The sequence below is a fragment of the Pseudophryne corroboree genome, chromosome 2 (assembly GCF_028390025.1).
Source record: "Pseudophryne corroboree isolate aPseCor3 chromosome 2, aPseCor3.hap2, whole genome shotgun sequence".
Taxonomy (NCBI): Eukaryota; Metazoa; Chordata; class Amphibia; order Anura; family Myobatrachidae; genus Pseudophryne; species Pseudophryne corroboree.
In genome coordinates, this window is record NC_086445.1 from 627,188,505 (window position 1) to 627,215,256 (window position 26,752).

A 26,752-nucleotide genomic window follows, 5' to 3' on the forward strand; every position below is an offset into this window, starting at 1 on the left:
CATATGCCACTAATAGGCCATATACACATATGCTACCAGTAATGCAGTGCCAGATACACATACCCAATAGTGCCAGATACACATGCCCCTAAAAGTGCCAGATACACATATGCCCTCACAGTGCCAGATATACATATGCCCCTACAGTGCCAGATACACATATGCCCACACTGTGCCAGAAAACATATGCCCACACTGTGCCAGATATACATATGCCCCCAGAGTGCCAGATAACATATGCCCCCAGAGTGCCAGATAACATGTGCCCCCAATGAGCTCACTGCTGCTGCCTGGGATCTGTTGCCTGGCTGCGTGTGAGCGCAGGAGAGAGCAGCACTCACCTCTTCTGCTCCTCAGTCCAGTCTCCGGTAGCGGCATGGGTATCTTAAATCAGGCGCCGGTTTGCGAGCCAATCAGAGCTCGCGGACCGGCAGCACCTAATTGGTTGTTGGTCCGTGAGCTCTGATTGGCTCACAAACCGGTGGCCTGATTTAAGATACTGTCAAAGTCGAAAAATATCACGCTACACGTTGCCATATATTCACCCCATGCGCTTGCCCGCTGCACGTGCACATTCTCTCCCGTGCGTGCGCATATTCGCAGTTGCGTAATGGAGCTTCTACGGCCGTGCGCATTGGCGCGTGGTATGTGCATTTACGGTAGAGTTTGTGTGCGTCTGGTGGGCGACTCAATCGTTACATAGTAAATCCAAATAGTATGTTTTATAGGTAATGTTCCCCTTAATAGTAACTGTAAGTTTGTTTATTGTAACTGGTCCCTGGACAGAGGAATTCCTCTTTGCATGATACGAAGGGTCAGACAGGGTTTGAGCAGTGGTGTTTGGTACCTAACTAAAGAACATTTTATTAGAAACAATCCGGTGCTGGTTAGGTAAAGATTAATCGCTCCTGCGTATAGTTATGTCTATTAGTAGTTTCTGGACATTTACTATATTTGTGGTTCATTATCCATGCGGCGGGAATTCTGAGATTCCCTCCCACCTGAGCAGTTTGATATAGTCACAGCCCACCTGTTCAAACTAACCTATGACCTTTTGTTATGATGCGAGGAGACATTCCTGTGTCCAATGAACAATGAGATTATAGGTCCCTTTGTAGTATACTGTACGCAGTGTATATAAGAAACAGCCAGCCTGGCCAGCTCAGTCTTCTCTCCACAAACGGTTTTCATCTTGACTAACTCGGAGCTGGTACCAGGACTGCGCAGCGAATCATTCCCCAGTGTGTGTAAGTTATTCTCTGTGACCATTCTAAATCTCTGACTGTATTCTGCCACGATCTCTCTCTCTCTCATTGTATGTTATTGTTTGCGATTGTGCCGCTATTGTATGTTTATGTGTAGTTATTCTGCTTAGATATTGATGTTAGCCTGTAGCGTATGAACTGTTAACTATTTTCCCCTTTTTACATAGGTGTTGGAACCTTAGCAAGGTATTGTGTTTATTACATTGCAGAGGGTAATCGGAGCGTCTCAATCGCTCAAGCAGCTTTAGTATTAACAAGGTTAAGCAGCGTTATATCGCTACAGTATTTCAGTAGTAAGGTTTACAGTACAAACTCAATCTTTCACTGTGTTGCATACAAGGTTTACTGAGTGTCATCCCGTGAGCGTCTGCGCCGCTCGTGTTCCCCTCGTGGTCACGAGCGTACGCTACGCTAGTAGCGTAGCGCTACGGTAGTCGGCCGCCTATAACGTGCTCGACACTAAGCGTTAAGCTGTGAGCGAGCATGCCGCATGTGCGTCTCGACCACGGCTAAGCGTCTGCTACGCTAAGTGCGTACCCCATACGCCAATTGTGTACTGAGTCTCTTACCCATTTATAGTGAATGTTATAAGGTAATAAATCGGCATTATCAGTTGGCGGCTCGTCCGTCCTCCACATATCCGCACTAGCGAACACAGACTTTATCTGTCAGCAAGGGCGGGAAGGCAGTATCCCTTCGTATCCGTATTGGTGGTGAGGGATACAGTAGTGCTGGCTAGATAAGCGTCTGTTTCGCTACGCTGTAGGAGTGCTGGTGGAATCCGGAACCGGAAGGTAAGAACAGTACGCTATTGTCTTTTAAAACTGTTTATTTCTGTTTTGCGTACGCACACACGCACGCACGCACACACCTGTATTTCTTTTTTCATTTGTGTATTTTCACACCTCACTTTCCTGTTTGCCATTTCACAATTGATAACGTGCTGAGAAAGATTTGTTGCTATTGGTAGTTAAAAGTAATATTAATACGTTAAGGAGTAATTTGTAAAACATGCACACGGCTTTGCCTAAAGATACAAGGAAAGATCTGTGTGGTGCTCGGTAGATGATTACAGTTGAAGATCATCTACATTGATAAACGCGTTAGATGTATTTCTGTGGATATACCCGGCTGGCGTACACGTGTCTCTAACAAAGGGTGAGACTAGCGTACGCGACGCAAGGGCCGACGCACGAAGCGTATATTACGCAACGGAGCGTCTGGGTACGCCCACGTGATACAAATCACACGATAGTATTGTTTTAGTTAGGCGATAAGGAGGCAACGCGATAATAGCGCAAGTCAAATCACAGTGTCCTAAATTTTAAGCTAATAGATCCTTCTCTAGTTGCAACTCCTCGGGATTAGCCTGCGATACTGAATGAAAGTGATTTCTGCGCAGAAACGAAAGTAAAGAGTATATGAGGTGAAAGAGTGTGTATACATATATATAAGTTTCTAAATTTTGGGTGGAACCACAGGAAATCATCGAGTTCTCGTGAGGTACATACGTGTAAGTGATGGCACGGTGGCTTGGGAGGCATCCCTTGTTAAACATATTAAAAGAAGAGCATTAGAGTATAGCAGACCAGGAGGTCTACTGTAGCACAGACCAGGAGGTCACAGACCAGGAGGTCCAGGTACAGCAGACTAGGAAGTCCGCTATAGATAAAGGAGCACAACACCAGGAAGGGTTGGTGCAGTACCCATATAGGCCATTAAGCTCTGGCTGAAGGAATTCGCAGCCACAATTTTCGATTCCACTGGTCGCTCCGCACATAAGATTAGTTGCTTATGTGCAGAACGATTGTACCGCACGTAATTGTGTGCATTAGTTAGTAACTTGACCCAGTACCATTTGCGTACGCTAGAGGGGTCATAAACGCTATTTGTACATTGTAACGTGATTTGTGTAATTTTTTTTATTTTAAGGGAGGTTCGCTGGTCACTCGGGAATTCTCTAACAACCAATAGTTACTGGAAAGGGTTAAGTGCTCTTCGGATCACACCCACATGTTCCAGTAAATAGAGGTTCAGGTCGCAGGGGCCCTAGGTTGAGTACGCCAGCGCTAAGGCAGTGTGTGGGCGTATTGGTCGACGTGGGCGAGTGAGTGGAGGTACTCGGTAAACTTCCGCCGCCGGCCTACCCCAGACATCTTGTTTTTTGTAAGGGTTCGCTGAAGACCCTGATTTGAAGGTCAGAGGTAGTGAAAGCAACACCTGCAAAGATGGGGGCCAGTTGTTCAGGTAGGGGGCGATCAACCTCGGTTCAGGTTGACTTAGTAAACCGACCAATCGGGTCGGCAAGGTATGTCATGTGTGAGAAATACGGTTCATACACACAGAGGTTTTGTGCGATGAATGGGAAAGAATGACTGCATGATGGGGAAAAGTTCCCACGGGTAGGCAGTTTTAGTCCCAAGGTGTTACAAAATCTAAGGAGAAGGATATGTCTCATTAAATCTGCAAAGAGACGGATCAAACATTATGATTATTTACAGTTATGGCAACAGGAAGGTGAAATACAGAGAGGATTGGCTCAAGCGGCTGGATCTAACCCTATCAGAAAACTGATAGCCACCGCGCCACCACCACCATACATAACGGGAGAGAAGGTGGTTACAGAGAATGGCACACTGGTGTTTGATAAACATGCACTTAGTAACTGTATAAATGTTAAGAATAATGTAACTAAGATTGTTGATGCTAATACTAACTCGTGCAAGCTGTACCCTGTTTTAAACTTTCCCCAGGATTGTGACCAAGAGGATGAGCCAACAACAATATCGGCACTCTCTCTAGCAGCCAGCATAGCAGAAACAACAGTGGGCACGTCCCAACCAGTAAGAGCAGTATCAAAGGCCCCTAGTGGAGGGACAGGTGAGGTCGTATCAACTGGTAAGTACGGCACTATACACTATGCTGAAACCATTACACCACATGTTGTAGAATCTACTCAGAATGATGTTATTGAACTTAATCCCGTTAGGGTAATTGCAGTACCAAATGGGAAAACTGACACTTCAGGAGTCACTCCTGTCAGACACATCGCCATGCACTGCCCCTTTTCCCGAATGGAATTAAGATCAATGGTGTCTGAATTCCCTGATCCTAGGAAAGATCTAGTTGCAAGCCAGACGTACATTAGAGAGCTAGGAAATACTGTGGAGCCCAATAACAAAGACTGGCAGATATTGCTGAGGGCATGTTTACCCTCCAATGTCGACTCAGCGAGATTTATAGCTGACTGTAAATTAGATGAAGAGGTACCCCTTACGGATGTGTACAACCAAGATAATGTAAAGAGTATAAATTTACAGTTAAAAGAGTATTTCCCAGCTGTTGCCAAATGGAACAAAATTTTCTCCATCAAACAAAAAGAGGGAGAAACAGCTGATTATTTTCATCGGGCACTACAGGAAATGGCTAAGTATACAGGCATAGAAGACATTAAGACAAATGTGAATCATAGAGAAGTAGCAGTATCTGTGTTAATGGATGGTTTAAAGGAAGTATTGAGGACGAGGGTACAGACCACCCAACCATGTTGGCGAGGTCTGTCGGTGGCTACTTTGAGAGAGGCCGCTATTGATCATGATCGAAACATCACCAGACACAGGGAGTCACAGAGTGATAAGTTAATGGCTGTAAGTATACAGGCCCTGACCACAAGGCCACCTCAGTATAAGTCTCCGACCCCTGTGTTTAAGTCAAATGTGGTAACTTGTTATTACTGTCATAAAGAGGGACATTTTGCACGAGACTGTAGATCGAAAAACGCACAAAAATCATATCAACCCCCTAGACAACGACATGACACACGAAATTGGGATGAAGGACCGCAGAGACGGAGTTATGAGCCACACGTAGGGGAAACAAAAAGGTATCCCTCAAAAAGAGACTGGCAAGTCTCTGATAGTTCCCATTTACCCCCTCCACAGGTAATAGCTGCCAGCGCAATACAGGGAGGTCACCACATACAATAGGGGTGGGGCTACACCTGTAATCTGCAGCCAGTGAAATTAATTGCGAGCCTTGGAAGTGAACCTGAGGTCACAATTGATGTAGCTGGTAAATCTCTAAATTTCCTTGTAGATACGGGGGCGGCCAAGTCAGTGATAAATTCGACCATGGGCATGAGAACCACTGGTAAAACAATTCCAGCCATGGGAGTAACAGGAGTAGTACAGCACTACCCTTTAAGCAAACCTGCAGAGATTACGATAGGGCCTTTGCATACCAAGAATTCTTTTCTGCTGGCTGCATCGGCTCCGACTAATCTCCTAGGGAAAGATTTACTGTGCAAAATGGGATGTGTCATATATTGTACTCCTGAAGGTGTGTTCTTGGACATACCCGAAAACCACGCTCAGGAAGTGCAGGATATGCTAGACTCCCCAACAAGATTAATGTCCCACACTGTTGTTGTAAATAGGTGTCCGTCCAAGGTAGAGGAAATGATTTCCCAGATACCGGAATCACTTTGGACCAAGGATGGACAAGACACTGGATTAATGGCAAACGTAGCCCCAGTAGTTGTACAAGTAAAAGACGGTAGGATAGCACCAAAAATCCCACAATACCCTCTGAAGCCAGAGGTGGAGTTAGGAGTTTACCCTGTAATAGAGCGCTTGCTACAACAGGGCATTCTGGTAGGAACGTCCAGCACTGCCAATAGTCCCATCTTCCCTGTTAAAAAGAGTGGGGGGAGGGGTTACAGATTAGTGCAGGATCTAAGAGGGATCAACAAAATAGTTGAGAGTCAATTCCCCGTAGTGCCAAATCCAGCTGTCATCCTTATGCAAATCCCTCCCACTGCCAAATTTTTCACTGTGATTGACCTCTGCTCCGCTTTCTTCTCGGTACCTCTGCACCCTGACAGTCAATACTTATTCGCATTTACATACAGAGGAGTTCAGTACACTTGGACTCGATTACCACAAGGTTTCATAGACAGTCAAAGTATTTTCTCACAGGCCCTGCATGATTGTTTACAGTCTTTCCAACCAGAGAGTGGATCAATATTGATACAGTATGTGGATGATTTACTGCTGTGTTCAGATTCACTGGAAGCGTCCCTGAGAGATACGAAACAACTCCTGTTTCATCTTTCAGACACAGGACACAAGGTTTCCAAGGACAAGTTGCAATTATGCCAGACCCGTGTGAAGTATTTGGGACACTGTTTAACACAAGGACTGAGACACCTTACAGCTGATAGAATTCAAGCAATTCGTGACATGACCCTGCCACAAACCCAGCAACAGATTAGAACATTTTTAGGAATGTGTGGGTATTGCCGTAACTGGATCCCAGGTTTTTCCATACTAGCCCTACCTTTGCAGGAGATGGTCTCCTCAAACAAACCTGATCGGATTTCGCACACAGACGAGTCTCAGATGGCATTTGAGAGACTTAAACAGTGCCTAACGCAGGCACCGGCATTAGGTATGCCTGACTATGGGAAACCCTTTGAGCTGTACGGAACAGAGAGTGCTGGGTGCGCAGCAGGTGTCTTAACCCAGAAGCATGGTGATGCCAGCAGGCCGGTAGCCTACTATAGCGCCCAGCTAGACACGGTAGCGCGATCCCTCCCCACATGCTTGCGAAGCGTTGCAGCAATAGCATTGCTAGTAAGTAAAAGCGAAGATGTAGTGCTAGGACACAACCTCACAATTCATACACCACATGCAGTGTCAGCCTTACTGAATTCGGCCCAAACCAGACACGTCTCATCAGCGCGGTTTACAAGATGGGAATTGGCATTGATGGCCCCAGTAAACATCACCATAAGGAGATGCAGCGCACTAAATCCTGCAACATATCTCCCAGGTGTGCCTGGACAGGCACAAAGGGTGGAGGATGAGAGTGATGGTGAAGGAGGATTTAGTGGGGAAAATGACACGCATGATTGTATGGAATATTTGACCCAAAATTTCACGGCAAGGCCTGACATCAGTGACAACCCACTGGAAGATGTAGATTTTACTTTCTACACTGACGGTAGTTGTCACAGACAGACGGACTCGGGAGACTTGTGTACTGGATACGCAGTCGTAGATGACCAAGGTACCATAGAAGCGGAACCGCTAGGCCCACCACACTCAGCACAAGTTGCTGAACTGGTTGCCCTAACCAGAGCATGCGAATTGGCTAAAGGCAAGTCAGACAATATTTACACAGATTCTAGGTACGCCTTTGGAGTAGTCCATGATTTTGGGGCCCTATGGCGCCTCAGAAATTTCATGACGGCAGCTGGCACACCCGTAGCGCATGCAGCCCACATCAAAAGACTTCTAACAGCGATACAGGAACCCGACAGAGTGGCTGTTATCAAGTGTAAAGCTCACACGTATAGCCAAGACCTGGTATCACTTGGTAACAGCCGAGCAGACGAAGCTGCTAAATCAGCAGCCAGTACCCCCATACAGACAGACAGCACACAACTGATGGTATTTAATACTGTAAATACACAGAAATTATATGAAATGCAAAATTTGTGTTCCCCACAAGAAAAGGCAGTCTGGAGGTCAAAAGGATATGGCCAGGAGTCCTCAGGACTCTGGACAGACGGACAGGGTAAGCCAGTGGCACCCAGAGCATACCTTCCAAGTCTAGCGGAAGCGGCACATGGGCTGACTCATCTAGGTAAGGAAGGAATGTGTAAGTTGGTAAGAGCTTATTGGTGCGCCCCAGGATTTTCTTCCCATGCGGGTAAAAGAGCAATGACATGTCTCACCTGCTTGAGGAAGAATATCGGAAAGGCAATACCGACAGAGCCATCCCATATCCCTCCGACAGATGGTCCTTTCCAGGTAATACAAATTGATTTCATACAATTGCCACCTTGTAGAAATTTAAAATATGTATTGGTCTGTATTGACGTGTTCTCAAATTGGGTTGAAGCATTTCCCGCGGCCACAAATACCGCTGTGTTTACTGCAAAGAAAATTGTGCAGGAATTTGTGTGCAGGTATGGTATCCCTAGAATCATTGAGAGTGATAGGGGTACCCATTTTACAGGTAAAGTCTTTCAAACAATGTGTAAGTTGATGGGAATTAATAGTAAGCTGCACACTCCGTACCGCCCCCAGGCGAGTGCGAAAGTAGAAAGAGTAAACAGCACTATTAAAAACAAATTAAGCAAGGTAATGGCTGAAACAGGATTGTTGTGGCCCGAAGCTTTGCCAATCGTATTATACAGCATCAGAACCACTCCCAGATCCCCTCTTAATCTGTCTCCTTTTGAAATTCTGTTTGGTCGACAACCCCATGTTATGATTAACCCCCAGGATGATTTGAAATGTAACAATGAAGTCACTGTAAAGTATTTGGTTAAGATGAGTAAGCAATTGAGGAATCAGAATGATAATCTAAAGTTGGTGATTCCTGATCTGCCAGACAGTAATTGTCATGACATTGAACCTGGGGATTATGTAATGATACGGAATTTTCTACGCTCAGGTTGCCTTATTGACAGATGGGAAGGACCATATTAAGTCTTATTGACCAGCACAACAGCATTGAAGGTTGCCGAGAGAGAGACTTGGGTCCATTCATCTCATTGTAAAAAGGTCACTGACCCAGAGAGGTCCCGTGATAAAGAACAGACGGTAGAGGTTGTATCACTAGAGTGTCTGTTCAGGGAAGATTGAGACGACACCTGAGCACTGAGAATAATAAGACCGGAAGCTTGTCGAGCCAGATTTCTTTTTCCCATTTGTTATTTTCTCCAGTTCCCACCTCCCTCCTATTTCCTTTCCCTCTTCTTATTTTTCTCCTTTTACTCCTCTAAGATGGACTTGCCCCAAGAGACTGTGATCCGGATTTTCCTGTTGACCATGATGTTGACCAGAGCAGTCTGTTTCGGTGAGAGTACCATGGAGGTCGAGAAAGGATCTGGAATGGGTTCTGATGACCAGGATGGAGGCGTAAATTTCCAAGAGCAACATAATCTCCGAATAAAGGCGAGTATCAGAAAACGATCTGGTTGCATTGACAATAGAAGGAATTGTGAAGGATTGTTAGCTGAAGAGAACTGCATCTGTAGGCATTGTGACAATATAGTTGAGGATGGGTGCATAAAGAAATGTCAGTCCAGTTTTAATGTCCACATGGACCGGCATCTATTGAGTGACTATCACTCCTTAGTGGGTAAAGTGTTAAACCAGACAGACTGTTGGGTATGCTCTCAAGTACCTCAAGGTCATAGCAAATCAGGACTAGTACCATTCCCTTTAACTGTAGGAGAAGTACTTGAGCTAAGTGGTGGGAGGCCGGTGGACAAGAGGTTTAATATCTCTAGTCCTAGTTTGAAGCTCCACCAATATCATGTGGATAGGTCCTTAGTGTGCTTTAACATTTCCAATCCCCGAAAGCCGGGAAATTGGGAAGTGTCATGGAGTAATCAAACCATGACCTTTTCATACAGAGCCGACAGAATGCCCATAGACACAGAACTTATACGCCAGATAGCCGACCATGGAAGATTTTTCCGGTATAGGTACACTCTAGGAAGTAGGACCATGCGAGTTGGAGAAGTATCACCAGGATACTGTGCACATATCGTACAAACAGATACGTGTACTAAACAGAAGGGAGAATTAGGGTTAGGAGATTTCACATGGAAAATTTGTAACATGGTAATGTCATACTCCGTCCCATATGTTCTCCCCGATGATGCATATTTCATATGCGGGAGGAAGGCGTATAAGTGGCTTGCCCCAAACTCAGAGGGATTGTGTTATATTGGAAAAGTACTGCCTGAAAAAATGACTGTATCTCATAACAAAATGAAAGATATTCACCGCAGTGCCCAAGCTCCTTATACTCACACTCATTACGAGCACGTCGTTAAACGGCACCTGATAGAGAGGACAGAGCATCCAGCCTCTGATCTGATCCATGAATCCACCGGGATTCAATTTCTACTCGCGTTAGATATCACTCGTACCGCCAGAGGAGTGATAAATTATAGATATATATCTGCGCTTGCAAATTTATTAGACAATATCACCGAAATGTATGACGACACATTCAGGTACACTGGGAAAGAGTTACAAGCCTACAAAGCAGAACTGGTTCAGCATAGAATGATTCTTAATTACCTCACAGCTGTGACAGGCGGGTATTGTGTTACCCTAGCAACTCAATATGGAATAAAATGCTGCACGTACATTACAAACAGCACGGAGGACCCAGCCGAGGTCATAGACCAAAAGATGGATGACATTCTACAATTAAAGTGGGAGTTTCGAAGGAAACACAATCTCACACTCGCTGCTGTGGGTAATGAGCTGACCAGTTGGGTGTCATGGTTGAACCCACAAAATTGGTTCTCTGGTTTAGGAGAATGGGCCCAAGGTATTATTATGGATGTAGGGAAATTTCTTTTGTGTATTCTAGGAGTCGTCATATTGGTTGGCCTGATATTTAGATGCGTTCGGGTTTTAACGAAGTGTAAAAGTAATACCAGGGTGATGAGTTTAAGGAGCGAAGACACTGTAATAACAACAACTAATTTGATTTATGACCCAACGATAGAGACAATGTTGTGATGAAAATGTGATTCCACGGTCCGTTTCTTTCACCCGTTTCTCCTTTGTTTTCCTCCAAGGTACAAAGACATCCGCTTGGAAGAAGAATTTGACAACCTCTTTTATACAGACCATTGATGAACTATGCTACAAGCCCCAATTTCCCTAGTGACTTTAACTTTTACGATAGCCCAATACTTTAGAGACTGTAACTTTATGGACAATGGAACAACTTTTGCTCGCTATTTATAGCAAAAGCACCGAGAGACATCAGACAACATGTACATCAAGACAAGACATCAGACAAGACCTCAATCAGCGACTGTTTATTTAAACTCACATAGTTTACGACTGCATTTATAACGATTGTTTCTTATCCTCATCTCTACAACCTTCAGGTAATGACACACATAGTCGATAGGGAATATAGACACATATATCAGCATTCACATACCCCCCCTTCATGTATCATCAACTAAATGTGCTCCCCATTTGTTGCAACCAAAAGCCGAAAAGAGCTCGGTAGAGTTTGACAGCCCATCCACAGATCCCTGACACGGGATAAGAAGGAATTAAAATGTATACTTCGCAATACCTCGAAGCTTGATTTAAAACACGTACGGCACAATGATACATGACCCCTCAAACATGGATTCATACATACATGCTTCTACTATCTCACTAGGTCATACTTTTTCCCACCTGCTCCTCTCCTCCCTTTACCCAATCATAAAATGGTATTTACATGATGACATATATTTTTCTTTTTTGAACTGTTTTAGGAAGTGGCAGTTATTGATGACTGCCAAAGGGTGGACTGTCAAAGTCGAAAAATATCACGCTACACGTTGCCATATATTCACCCCATGCGCTTGCCCGCTGCACGTGCACATTCTCTCCCGTGCGTGCGCATATTCGCAGTTGCGTAATGGAGCTTCTACGGCCGTGCGCATTGGCGCGTGGTATGTGCATTTACGGTAGAGTTTGTGTGCGTCTGGTGGGCGACTCAATCGTTACATAGTAAATCCAAATAGTATGTTTTATAGGTAATGTTCCCCTTAATAGTAACTGTAAGTTTGTTTATTGTAACTGGTCCCTGGACAGAGGAATTCCTCTTTGCATGATACGAAGGGTCAGACAGGGTTTGAGCAGTGGTGTTTGGTACCTAACTAAAGAACATTTTATTAGAAACAATCCGGTGCTGGTTAGGTAAAGATTAATCGCTCCTGCGTATAGTTATGTCTATTAGTAGTTTCTGGACATTTACTATATTTGCGGTTCATTATCTATGCAGCGGGAATTCTGAGATTCCCTCCCACCTGAGCAGTTTGATATAGTCACAGCCCACCTGTTCAAACTAACCTATGACCTTTTGTTATGATGCGAGGAGACATTCCTGTGTCCAATGAACAATGAGATTATAGGTCCCTTTGTAGTATACTGTACGCAGTGTATATAAGAAACAGCCAACCTGGCCAGCTCAGTCTTCTCTCCACAAACGGTTTTCATCTTGACTAACTCGGAGCTGGTACCAGGACTGCGCAGCGAATCATTCCCCAGTGTGTGTAAGTTATTCTCTGTGACCATTCTAAATCTCTGACTGTATTCTGCCACAATCTCTCTCTCTCTCATTGTATGTTATTGTTTGCGATTGTGCCGCTATTGTATGTTTATGTGTAGTTATTCTGCTTAGATATTGATGTTAGCCTGTAGCGTATGAACTGTTAACTGTTTTCCCCTTTTTACATAGCTAGATATTGTTAGTAAAGGTGTTGGAACCTTAGCAAGGTATTGTGCGTTTATTACATTGCAGAGGGTAATCGGAGCGTCTCAATCGCTCAAGCAGCTTTAGTATTAACAAGGTTAAGCAGCGTTATATCGCTACAGTATTTCAGTAGTAAGGTTTACAGTACAAACTCAATCTTTCACTGTGTTGCATACAAGGTTTACTGAGTGTCATCCCGTGAGCGTCTGCGCCGCTCGTGTTCCCCTCGTGGTCACGAGCGTACGCTACGCTAGTAGCGTAGCGTTACGGTAGTCGGCCGCCTATAGCGTGCTCGACACTAAGCGTTAAGCTGTGAGCGAGCGTGCCGCATGTGCGTCTCGACCACGGCTAAGCGTCTGCTATGCTAAGTGCGTACCCTTACGGTACACCATACGCCAATTGCGTACTGAGTCTCTTACCCATTTATAGTGAATGTTATAAGGTAATAAATCGGCATTATCAATACCCACACCACTGCCGGGGACTGGACTGAGGAGAAGGAGCAGCGCATGCTGCGCTCCCCTGCCCTCACTGCAAACAAGGCAGTCGGGACGCAAAAAGATGCGGTAGGGGCCGCATGCGGCCCGCGGGCCGCAAGTTTGACACCTCTGTCCTACACCTACTCAGCATTGACTGAAAGAGATCTCCTGGAGTTTATTATGTGGATTAAATCTATAATCCCTCTTGTGTTATCGCATCACAATTTCTGCTTTAACACAAGAATTAGGGATGCCCCCTGCAGGTGCAGTTTAGCTGCGCCAGCAGGAGGCCCGCCGCCATGTTCCCGATAGCAGCGGCTGCGTGCAGAGCCGGCCCTAACCAATATGATGCCCTAGGCAAGATTTTGGCTGGTGCCCCCTAGCACCACCGCTGGTTCCACCTCTGGCCTTGTACCTCTTTCCCAGCACCATCACCCCTCACCCATAGCAGTCCTTATTTTGGTGTTTGTACCCCCTATATTTTAAATAGGAACAGTTCGCACATTTGGCACACAGCCCAAAAAGGGGTGTGTTTTTGCTGGCAAGGGGTATGGCCACACAATAGTAACACCAATTCTAATTACGCCACACAGTACTGTAACTTTATTCACATTTGATCATGTGATAGTGTCCATAATTCATATTACATCCCACAGTAGTATTACTTTACCTTATAAATGTTACTCCTCACAGTAGAGCCCCTTATTCACATTACATCACACTGAATTGATCCTTATTCATATTACACCACACCCTATTGCCCTTTCTATACGCAACGCCACATAGTAGAGCACCTTATACACATAATGCCACACATTAGTAATGCATTTATACACATAATTCCACACATTAATGCCCCTTACACATTATTAATGTACTTATAAACATAATACGCCTTACACATTATGACAACCTTTATTAATGCCCTTTTACACATAATGTCCCTTACATATATGCCACACATTATTAATGCCCTTATACACATAATGACACACATAGTTCCCCCTACACATTTGCTGCACATTATTAGTGCCCCTATACACATAATGACACACATACAGTAGTACCCTGTTACACATAATGACACACATACAGTAGTACCCTGTTACACATATGCCGCACATTATTAATGCCCTTATACACATAATGACACACCTAGTGCCCCTTACACATATGTTGCACATTATTAATGCATTTTTACATGACACACATAATGCTCCTTACACATATTCCGAACACTACTGCACAACCAAGCCACTCACATGCACACAGCACTCACACTGCCACTAACACTGTGACCTCTGCTTCTGCTTGGATACAGATGTGTCCTCATAAATCTTGCCTCAATGCTAATGTCGGGCACCTTTTTTTATGAAAATGCATCTTATTTGCATTGCTATGTGGCTAGGATGCACAAGCAGCTTCTGCTGATTAAAATTATATGCAGCATGCCTATATTTTGTGTGAGACTGTGGCTGTATCTGCATAAGAAATGCTACATACAGAATATAGGCATGCCGCATATCATTTTAATCAGCAGAAGCTGCTGATGCCCCTAGGCATATCAAATGCCCTAGGCAATTGCCTAGTTTGCCTATGCCTATGTCCGGCTCTGGCTGCGTGTGACGTCATGCAGCTGCCGCGATCACGTCCCCGCTCACGCTGCACCACCTCCGTTTGGCCGGCACCGCCTGCGCAATGCTCCGTCTCCACCCTGGAAATGGAGCGTTGCCGCCCCCCGCCCCACGACCGCCTGTCAGTTAGGCAGAGACGATCGCATTTTCTGCACCCCCCGCAGAAAGTGCAGGTACATGCGCAGGATGGGCGCTACGCATGCGCCCGCAGGGCAATCGCAATAATTCCGGTTGGATCGTGATTTGCGATACAACCTAAATACGGAGTAGTTCACTGATGGAACAGAGCGTCTGGGAACAGATACAGAACACAGGAGTCTGGAGCCTAGGGATGCAGCTGATACAGCAATGTTGTTCTGGACAACTTGCTGGAGCTTTTAAAGTCCTCTAATCCCCATGCTACACTGTGACTAAACGAGAACATCAGCTGACAGTCAGAACTAGAGATTGGTTTAACAGTAGTTAGCTGATCACTGGCAACATGGCAGTGCCCAGCAGCCGGAGATAACAGGAAAGACCGTGGGAAGCATGTAGAGCAAATCAGGATACCTGATGACTGGAGTGGGTATGAGGAGAGTGACAGCAGGATCACTAGCAGGGTGTCAGGAGGTAGGCTGAGCAGCGTGCTGGTAGAAAACGGAGAGCTAGACTCAAAGACCTGACACTTACTTAAAAAGGGAGTGAAGGAGTGGAACCAGGAGATCCAAAAACTCAGGGTCCATAGACTTGCCAGTCTTCTGCGCTTTAATGGAGACCTCTATTTCCTCAACGGTAATATCCTTACTTAAATAGTCAGCTATAATGCCTGGCAATTTGGCAATTGGGGACGCTGGGCTGCAGCAAAAAAATCGTGGAATATAGTGTCGGTAGGCTTCCCTCTTTCTCTTTATTATCCACACCTTTCTCTCTCTCTCTCTCCATCATCCATTTTAGTTCTTCCCCACACCAACACTTTCTCCCCACTACAGCCTCTCTATCCCACACTTCCTTTTTCTATCACCAACCCCTAACTTTCTCTTTTGATTCTCTAACAAAGGTGGGAGGGGCCAGAGGTAACACCAACTGTCATTATATGCCAATGCGATCACATAATTTTAATCAGCAGTCAGATGGGCTGTGCCTACAGTTTTTATGCTCCAGGGCCACAAGCAGCTGAGTTCTGCATGTACATGGTTGACTGCAGGAGGCAGACAGAGAGGACGCTCTTTGATATAACACAATTTGGGGCAGATGTATTAACCTGGAGAAAACATAAGGAAGTGATAAACCAGTGATAAATGCTAGGTGACAAACACACCAGCCAATCAGCTCTCACATGTAAATTAACAGTTAGGAATGATTGGCTGGTGCATTATCACCTTGCACTTAACACTGCTTTATCACTGGTTTATCACTTCCTTATGCCTTCTCCAGGTTAATACATCTGCCCCAATCTGAGAAGCTGGGTTACTTCACCTCTCTGAGGGCCAGATGTACTAAGCCTTGAAAAGTGATAAATATCACGGTGATAAAGTACCAGCCAATCGGCTCCTAACTGTCATTTTTCAAACACAGCCAGTGACATGGTAGTTAGGAGCTGATTGGCTGGCAGTTTATCACTGTGAAATGTATCACTTTTCAGGCTTAGTACATCTCCCCCTGAGCCCCTTTCACTCAGTCTTGGCAGGTGCGACTGCACACGTTCAATTAGTATTTTCCCCTCATTTTAAAAGATGCTAGCTTGTAATACAATACAGCTCTTGATTTCATTATATAACTGTACTTAGAATTGGTATCCGGTCTTTAGGTCGACAGTCATTAGGGTGACCACTATTGGTCGTCATGGCATGAAAAGGTCAACATTAGTTTTCACAATTTTTATCATTTTGTGAACTTTTTCATAATTTACAATCCATGTGGACTACGACTGGGAATAGTTACCTGCCTGAAGTTTGCTTGCCATGGGGACACAGTGCACTAATTGGGGTTCCTGGTCACTTTACTAAACAATTTTATTTTTGAAAACCTCATGTTGACCTTTTCCACACCGACCTGATGACCATGTTGACCTATTTCATGTGTTGACTTAGTCACTGTCGACCAATAGTGGTCGACCTAATGACTGTCGACCTAGTTAGGGTCAACTTAATGAATCACACCCCTTAGAATTACCACCATGTTTACCAATGAACTTTTTTGGATATCCTTGCCTTTTCTCCTCTAAAGAGTGTTTCTCTTTACTTGGTCTATGCGTCCCTGTGTGCTGTTTTCCTTTCTTCAATCTATACTGTTATACATTTTGAGTTGTGAATAGTGGTTTTATGTTGCTATTGGGAGTGTCTTTATTTTCATCACGAGGTGGTATGTGATGAGTTATGTATGGGGAACAGAAGTGTTTGGAGACTGCAGATAGGTATTATAACTCTCCTGAAGTAATATAACTGACACTGGTGGGAGGGATCACAATTCAAATGATGTATTCATGTATACAAATACGTGTATGTATGTGTGCGCGGAATAAAATAGTGGAAATATGTCTCACCTCTCCATAATAGCTGTCTTCATGTGACTCTGCTTTCTGGTGCGCTGTTCCAAGTCTGCACCAACACTCATCTGCTGTTTGACCTTATGCCACATTGTCATAGAAGTATCAAATGTTGTAGAACAGGAATTAGGGCTAGGATTAGCAATAAAATGTAAATGCCCACGACTGTCCCTCCTCAGTGACACTGATATAATCCCTGTAAAAAACAAAAATAGATCTTTGCATTACAAAGCAGTGGCTTTGAAGTCCTTAATGAAAAAACAAAAATGCACTTCAAAAATATTTTTTGTTCCACTATTTTACTCCACCTATACAAGATTATTATTATTATTATTATTATTATTATTATTATCTTTTATTTATATGGAGCTACAATGGTTCCGCAGCGCCTAAGTACATAAAGTATAAAAACAATGAGCAAGACAAGCAAACAATGACTTAAAGTACAAGACAAGTACAAAGTATATAAACATTTCTGCATCAGGGGAAAGAACAATTAAATAGTTATCAGAATGGTAGAAATTGATATACTATACAGATCATTTGACAAGAGGCGTAGTCAGAAGTTTCTGTGCCCCATAGCAACATTTTGAAGGGCCCTGTCCCAATGCTTCTAGAGAGATAGTTCTCTTCAGCAATTGTTCAGTGTATGCCACATAATAGTGCCCTAGTTTATTTACTGAACTATAGTAGTGCCTTAGTTAATGTTATCCCCCATGGTACTGCCCTTGTTTATTTTATATACCATAGTATGTCACATTATAAGGCTGCCAGTATACATTAAGCAATACAGTACTCCTAATTCACATTACTACATATACAGTGCCCCCAGTTTATATTATGCCACACTACAGTGCTTCCACTTCATATTGTGTCACACTACAGTGGCCCAGTACATATTACTGTATGTTACAATATAATGCCCTCCAGTTTATTTTATACCACGGTACAATGAGCAGGTCCAGGAGGTGTAACTAGATATATTGCAGGTCGAAAGGCAACAGTATTAAAGGGCCCCTATGTACCATCCAAAGGTGGAAAATGTATATAACACATGTAACTTTGACAGGGAAGGTGGGCCCCTCTTAGCTCTGGGCCCCATAGCAGTTGCACTCCCTGCACCTATGGTAGCTACGCCCTTTCATCTGCCAAATCTGTCTGGTTGGAAAGAAAATCTGGTTATGGATGAGAGCAAATGGCAATCGTACATTTGCTCATAAACACTGGAAAATGGACAAAACCTTTCGTTCAGACAAATTGGTTAAATCACGTATGTAACCAATTTGTATAAACAACAGTTTGTGTCCCTCTTCCAGTGGTTGGTAGAAATTGGTCAGCTGTCATTTGCTCTCATCCATTACCAGATTTTTAATTCAACCAGCCAGATCCGGCAGAGTATCTGACAGATAATTGTATAGTGTGTGCCCAGCATTAGGAATTGAAAATAGAGCGAAAGCACATGAGGAGAGAAGGTCCTGCTCTTTATATTGCTTTATTCACTGGCGGTTTTTACCTATGGGCTGCAGGACTGCAGCCCCCCACGTAAAATCTGCCACCCAGCTCACTGACAGTGCAGCCAGATGCAGTCCATGAGACTCCACTGGCTTCCATGTGACTGGCAGTGACTTCCTATTGGAAGTCCTACCTGCCAGTCACAGACACTACAGTCAATCCCATTGGGAGGTGTTTTCTCCCTACGGGACTGCCAGATCGGGCTGCAATAGGCAGAGAGCTAGTTGGCATCTATGGGCTGCAGCCGATGCAGTCAATAGAAGCCGTGGTTTTGCACATGCGCAGTAACGTCACCGCTACTGCGCATGCGCTGGGTCCCATTGTCTGTGAACTGCACAATACACAGGTGGCGGGAATAAGAAGGGGAGGACTGGCATCATCGCCAGCAGATGCTCTCCTCCTCCAATAAGGTAGAAGCCGCTGCTTTTGCTTTTTGTAACTATTTATAACTGTAACTATTAATAACATAATATTTGCGCACATTATAATATTGGTGTACTATTTGGACTAATTAGAAATACATGGCACTATGTAAGCATATTAAAAATGCTGTAGTGCTCTCTCTTCATATTAGCGACTAGTACATAAAATTCACAGGAAAGCAGTAGAAAGAGGAGCAGAATAATTCTTTGCATTGGGCTGGGCACAAACATGCTGGTCCTGTGGTATCCCAGACTCCTGGTGTGCCTGCTAGGGTTACCACCTCATCCCTTTAATTCTGGACACACATTAATCACACAAGTTCTGTGGCTGGCTGACTTCAAGACTCCATTTCACCTGGTTTTAATCTGCCACAGAACCTGTGTAATTAATATGTGTCCAGAATTAAAGAGATGAGGTGGTAACCCTAGTGCCTACCCATGCTGGGTATAAGTTGATAAATATACAGTATACAGAAATACATGTAAATAGATACACAGATTTATGTATATATTTATCACATAGGACCCAGCATGGGTAGGCACACTTAAGGTCTGGGGTACCAGAGGAGCTGCATGTTTGTGGGTTACCTCAGACAAGGGTAACCCAAAGCTAACACAGTAAATAACAATATGAATGTTAACACTAGATATACATAGATTTAGATATATATAGTGTCAACATTCATTTTGTTATTTACTGTGTTGGCTCTGGGTTACTCTTGTCTGAAGTATGACACCTCCACCTAAAGGACCAGCAGTGGCTTTTACCTTTATGGTTGAGGGGGTTTGCTGCTGCACCTCTATTCATTGATGTCACCAGTCACGTGATAGCAGGCAGCATGTGCACATGCGCACAGACGCAGCTTCCAGGGGACTGCATGTGCTGCAACATGACCCTCTCCAGGAGTGACAGAATGTTCCATACCTCCCAACATGACCCTCTCCCGGAGGGACAGAATGCTCTGCTCCTGGACTTTCCTCTTAATGTATGATTGCAATCACCTGTGCTGAAACGCCTTTCGTATCCATTAACCTGTTCAACACAGGTGCCAGCAATCATACATTAAGAGAAAAGTCCAGAAGCAGAGCATTGGGTCCCCCCTGGAGAGGGTCATGGTGGGAGGTATGCACTAAGGCTAATTCTGTCAGAAGAGTGAGTAGCAATGGCGTGCAGTGGGGTGAGGCAGTGCCTTTCCTGTCATGCTAACATTTGTGCCAGAGGTTTGACTATATAAAGTATATGAAAAATACAAAGAATATGTTTGAAATACCTTCTTTGTATTATTCTAATCATTTTTATAGTCAAATCTTTGGAGTAAAAAAGTCTATGGCAGGTGAGGCAGTGCCTCTCCTGCCCACCTTTTCTGCACATCTCTGATCAAAACCCACCAAATCTCCAGGAGTTTATACTACTGCACCTGTGTATAATGCCCAGATGTACCCTTTGGCTCAAATACTGTGTGTAAATCTGGCTCTGGTGCTAGTCAGTGCCTCCTGAGCCATTTGGCTCACCGCACTAGAAACTGAAACACATAGAGGAAATACACAAACGCCACAAAGATAAGGTGGTCCATGGTGACAGTGCTGTGAGACATTAATGATAACCATTGTGCTGCCAAGTTACAGATCCTAATATGTAACCAATTACCTTTCATAAGCTCTAGCAGTTATATGAAAACCGTAAGACTAGAGCATGTGAAGAGGAGGTGCAGGGAAATTAGGTCCAAAAGACAGCCTAGATTTTAGGATGCATTGTGATGTACTGATTTTTACAAAATTCTACCTAATATTAAGTCTCTTTCTCAATAGAAAATTATTTTCTAAAAGAAATGGAGATTCCCAAACAGGTTCCAAAATAAGTAAAATCCATCTTGTGGAAAAAAAAATTAAAATAATTTTTATATTAATTTTACAAATACAGAATATTGGGGCAGATTTATTAAGCCTGGTGAAGTGATAAATTACACGGTGATAAAGTACCAGCCAATCAGGTCCTAACTTCCATGTCACAGGCAGGGTTTGAAAAATGACAGTTAGGAGCTGTCTGGCTGGTACTTTATCACCTTCCACTTTATCACTTCACCAGACTTACTAAATCTGCCCCGTTGTGCTGATAATGGGGGTAATTCCAAATTGATCGCAGCAGGATTTTTGATAGCAATTGGGCAAAACCATGTGCAATGCAGGGGAGGCAGATATAACATGTGCAGAGAGAGTTAGATTTGGGTGGGTTATTATTTTATTTCTGTGCAGGGTAAATACTGGCTGCTTTATTTTTACACTGCATATTAAATTGCAGATTGAACACACCCCACCCAAATCTAACTCTCTCTGCACATGTTATATCTGCCTCCCCTGCAGTGCACATGGTTTTGTCCAATTGCTAACAAAAATCCTGCTGCGATCAACTTGGAATTACCCCCAATGTGCATTGATGTAACAGAAATAGGTAATGCTGCATTCCAACATTTTACATTTTAAAATGCACTGGTTGAAATGAACCCGTAAGAAACCATTCATCCTATTTTCAGGCGTTAGTGGTTGAAAAGTGCATTAACATTATATAGGTGTGAACAAGCCCCATGAGTCCATATTTAATGAGAGCAAATTCTCTTCTAAAAGCATGAAGTCCTCAGGGCACATTTAAAACAGAGAGAAAGCATGGGTTGTATAGGAAGGAAAGATTGCAAGTAGAAAGCCCAGTATCTTTTAACCACTATGCTACCGTTGAGAAACAGTGAAGCAGATTTTTTGCAATCTCTGCTGAAAGAACACGTTTGTGCTAGATGAACTAAATAGTAAATGTTTTCCACAAGCAGGTCCCATGTGGGATTTGAGAGCAGTAATAGGATCCTGGACACTAACATTCTGTCTCATCTAAAATCAGCTGATGATAGTATAACACAGATCTGAGACTCCAGGACAATCTGTACTAGCAGCTAATGAGGAATGAAATGAGGTACACTGTACAAAACCCCACAATACGTGATGTAAAAATGGTACATTCAATTTAGTTGTCATCTTGAAAAGAGAGACACAAACTATTATTTTATAAAAGATTATGGGAAATGGTGTGAGGTAAGTATGTTCAAGGCTTGGGAGATGTGGTGGCAGGAGAAAACATTTGCCGCAGTTTGAAAGTTTGAAATCATGTCACCAAACAGCAGAATGGCAGACATATAAGATAATAAATATAAGATAATAAACGCAAATTTGACCAGTTTAATAGATATGTGATATATTCTGTGCACAACAGTCATATATGGTCAATACAACTTTTATCCTACAGAATGCAGAGGATATATAGTCATGTTGAGTTTTCATCTATTGCAAAAACATACAAGCCAAGAAATCTAATCAATACTTCACATAGTTCCTTTTATAAAACTGATGCAATCTACCCCAAATAAGTGTGCTATTTTATTTTTTTAAATTGTTGTTTTCCCTCCTTTTGTAGTCTTTGACGTATCTGAACGGAAGAAAAAAAACTTCAAAGATGGAGCAAGCTACACGCATAATGACAAGAAACCTGGTCAATCAGCTGTGAGATTCCGATGCTGAAATGCAGGCACAGGAGGATGCCCGACTCCAACGAGAAAGAGTTACAAAATTCATTTGTTACGCAACTTGTGGGTATGCAGAAACACATTTCTAGGGAAAACAGAGAGGCACAGATGTCCTTTCTTAACCATCTGGTGTCTAGATTACACAATCCGCACCATCTACACCCGTATCTAGTGTATCCTCCTCACTATTCTGAGGGCCATTTTTCCAACTACCAGCAACATAGCAGAGGCATGCAATTTATGGAAACAAAACCCTCAAATCCACCTAATGCTACTCCACAAGGCACTGTGCATACATATCTAGATGGCACAGGGAATGCTACTCACTATGGCACAGTGCATAGTTATCTAGATGGCACAGGGAATCATTTTTCACACAGCCCTGCACGTAGCAGTCCACACAGTGGCGTAAGTTCGTCACAGTCGCCCCGGAGGTAAGATAAATAGTGGTGCCCCCCCTATTTCCTATATTAAGATAAATATATGTATGTATGTATGTAGAAAGAATAGCAGGTGCCGGCTCTCCCATCAGCTATCAATCATGCACCGGGTGTCCGCATATAAGTAGCAATAGGTACACAGAGATGTGCGGCACTCCAGGCGTCTTGTCAAATAATACGATTAGAGACAGTGATATGTCAGCCATGTTTCAATGATTTATGCATTTTTTCTCAGGCTTACAAACAGTAAAAACTTACTCACCTAAATAGCAAAAACACCGCCGTGCAGGTCGTCATGGAACCGGAAGGTGAGCACACCGCCCGCCCCCATGACGCTGACGTTGACGTAGCCAATCGTCATCATAATGCACCCATCACCATAGCAACAGTACAACAACATGTATGTATGTATGTGCGTGTGTGTGTGCGTGTGTGTGTGTATATGGAGTGTTCTGAAAAAAAATTATATACTGTATTTATACATTTAATTGCCTTTTATTTTAATTCACACATTTCTTAGCAGTTATACCCAGGATTAGAACCCATGACCTGTTACACTGACAGCATACACTTTACTGATGGAGCTATTTACTCCTGTAGAGGAAGCATGAGAATTCTAACTATATGAAGTTACTTGTAATTGTCAAAGAAGAATCTTCATATAGTTAAAATTATCATATTTCCTTTACAGGAGCAAACAGCTTCATCAGTAAGGTGTCTGCTTCCAGTGTAATAGGTTGTGGTTTCTAATCCTGGGTGTGACACTTGTAAAATGAGTATATTCAGTATAATAAAGAGGGTGTGATTTGTAAGGTGCAGGGACCAGTGAGGAAGTCGGCCAATGAAAAGACAGCGACAGATATCAATTAACTTAATTCAATGGTGTCACAGAATGGGAGGAGAGGTGTCCCCCTTCAGAGCAGGAGCCCGGTGGCAGATGACTCCGTTGCCTCCCAGAGTTCTGCCTCTGAGTCCACATGCCAATAAGCAGACCAGTCCTGATGGTACAGTGCACAGCAGTCCACATGCCACTGTGCATAATAGTCCAGATGGCATAGGGAATAATCCTCCACATGGCACTGAGTATACTTATCCAGATGGCACAGGGAATAATCCTCCACATGGCACGGAGTATACTTATCCAGATGGCACTACTCACAACCGTCCACTGGGTAGCACTTCTTACAGACAGTTGTAGTTAATCTTTTTTCTTTGTCTTTTTGAATTGTTTATGTATATTCAGCACTTTACAGGCCTGTCAAGTGTCCGGCCCATACCTGGCCATTACCTCAGCCACTTCTACAGATGGGGGTGTATGTTAGGCTGAATGTACACACATAATGCCCTCTATTTATGTGCCTGCAGTGGCAAATAACCTTTATTCTTCGTTTTTTGTTTTTTTGAAAATGTTCATGTGTATTCAGCACTTTACAGGCATGTCAAGTGTCCATGTCATACCTGCCCGTTACCTACACACATTATGCCTTCTATTTATGTGTCTAATGTATACACACATTATGCCTTCTATTTATGTGTCTAATGTCTACACACATTATGCCTTCTATTTATGTGTCTAATGTATACACACATTATGCTTTCTATTTATGTGTCTAATGTCTACACACATTATGCCTTCTATTTATGTGTCTAATGTCTACACACATTATGGCCTATTTATGTTAAAAAATTTAAGACGCATTTTAAACTGTAAAGAGGTTATATTTAAAATGATACATGTGAGGTAACATGTGCATAATTTTTTCAGAAACAATAAAATCAAAACTTTGTCAACAACAATAAAAACAAAACTTTTTTGCTACATATCCCTTGTCCTCTACTGTGTCATAGTAGTTAAGTTAGCAGTGAGGGTGTTGCGGACTCAGCACTGCCACTACTTATCTCCCCCTCATAGGCTGCTTCTGCTGCTTCTACCGGAGTATCGCACAGTTCAGAGTCTTTAACATTCCACTCCGGTAAAAAGTGTTCCTTCTGTATCTCGCAAAAGTTGTGGAGGATACAGCAAGCAGCAAACCACATCCAGCACCAGGGTGATGGCAATGTCATTGCGCTTTAGTAGACACCGCCAGCGCCGCTTCAGTCTCCCAAAGGGGTTCTCCACCACCATCCTGGCCGAGCTGAGAGTGTGGGTGAAATTCACTTGTTCCAGAGAGAGTGGAAGATTCTGTGTGAAGCCCTTGATGAGCCAACACCTCAAAGGGTATGCCGCATCTCCAATAAGGCACACCGGGATCTCCACACCATCCACAAACTTTGATTTCTGTAATGGGAAAAAAATGAATATATAGTATAGGTGGCATACATTATGTAATCCTGACATGGGTGAGATAAGTATCCTAAACCCTCCCACTCCTCCCCTACCGCCTAACCCTCCCTTTCCGCAGCCTAACCCTACCCTCCATCCATAGCCACCTTTGAGGTCACAGCTGTGAGGATCCTTACTGCAAACCTTTCCCATATTCCATGGTGAAACAAAATTATGTCAAACCTGCGTGCCTCCAGCTGTTGTGGAATTACACATGCCAGCATGCCCTGCCACAGTTGCAGCACCCCCAAAAAGAAAATTTGTGGCAGGGGCATGCTGGGTGGTTTAGTTCCACAGCTATAGTTTATCAAACCTGCTACACAGCGTAAGAGGCTGGCCCTATACCCTATACCATAATTGCAATCTATTGTATTATTATTCTGCTGTGAAAAATATGACCCATGAAAAGAGATATATTTACCTCTCTCGGGAACAACCAGCCATGTTGGTTCTCCTCTGCAATCTGGAACAATTCAGAGTTGCCAAGTACCCAGGAGTCGTGAGCACGACCCGGCCAGCCAATGAAGACATCTGTGAAACTGAAGAGTGTACGTATTAGCTGTGTTTAACAATACACATCATGGGCCCAGCATATGACTCACATTAAAACACACCATACTACTTACCAGTACTTATGGTCCACTACAGCCTGCAGGATGATGGAGTGCCAGCCTTTTCGGTTATAGTAATCGGCTGGGTTGTCTCTGGGGGCAATAATGAGTATGTGGGTCCCATCTATGGCTCCAGCACACTGGGGATATTTACATCGCAGGAAACCTTTTATAGTATCATCCAGCCGGTCACCTTTTGGTAAGGAGATGAATCAGTGGTAAAGGGATTCCAGCAATGCCTGGGTCACTTCCCTCACTAGCACACACACCATCGATATTCCAACACCGATGGAGCGGTATTTCCCCGGCGGGGTTGCATACCACCGCAACACAATCGCCAGTCTCCTGCACGGCTCGATGTCTTGCGATAGTTGGTGCTTGCTGGAGTGAAAGGTTCCAGCAGGTAGTAAAACATACCACGCGACAACTGGAAGTGTGCCATCCACTGCTCTGGCTGATAAACTTCCACGGTTGCCCAGAAAGCTTGTCCATGCCTGCGGTCTCTGGTCTACAACAATCGATTAGTTGCGCTGGTAAATCTCAGGGTAGATGTAATGCTGCCCAAAATCAAGGTTCTCCTCCTGCGCAAATACCGGTGTCGAGTATTATCCCACTCCACCAGAAATCGCTCCCTTCTCCTCTTGGCATAAGACTGTGCCAGATAGCACAGTGCTA

General features: G+C 43.7%; 1 protein-coding gene across 3 annotated transcripts in view; it reads right to left on the reverse strand.

Annotated features, from left to right (window-relative positions):
- The window catches only part of IP6K3 (inositol hexakisphosphate kinase 3), a 335,650-nt gene that overhangs the window by 232,158 nt on the left and 76,740 nt on the right, over window positions 1-26,752 (reverse strand). For all 3 annotated transcript variants that reach the window (XM_063954852.1, XM_063954851.1, XM_063954850.1), the window contains one exon: window positions 17,201-17,399. In XM_063954852.1, coding sequence (XP_063810922.1) covers window positions 17,201-17,399 — 199 coding nt within the window. The remainder of the gene's footprint in view (window positions 1-17,200; window positions 17,400-26,752) is intronic.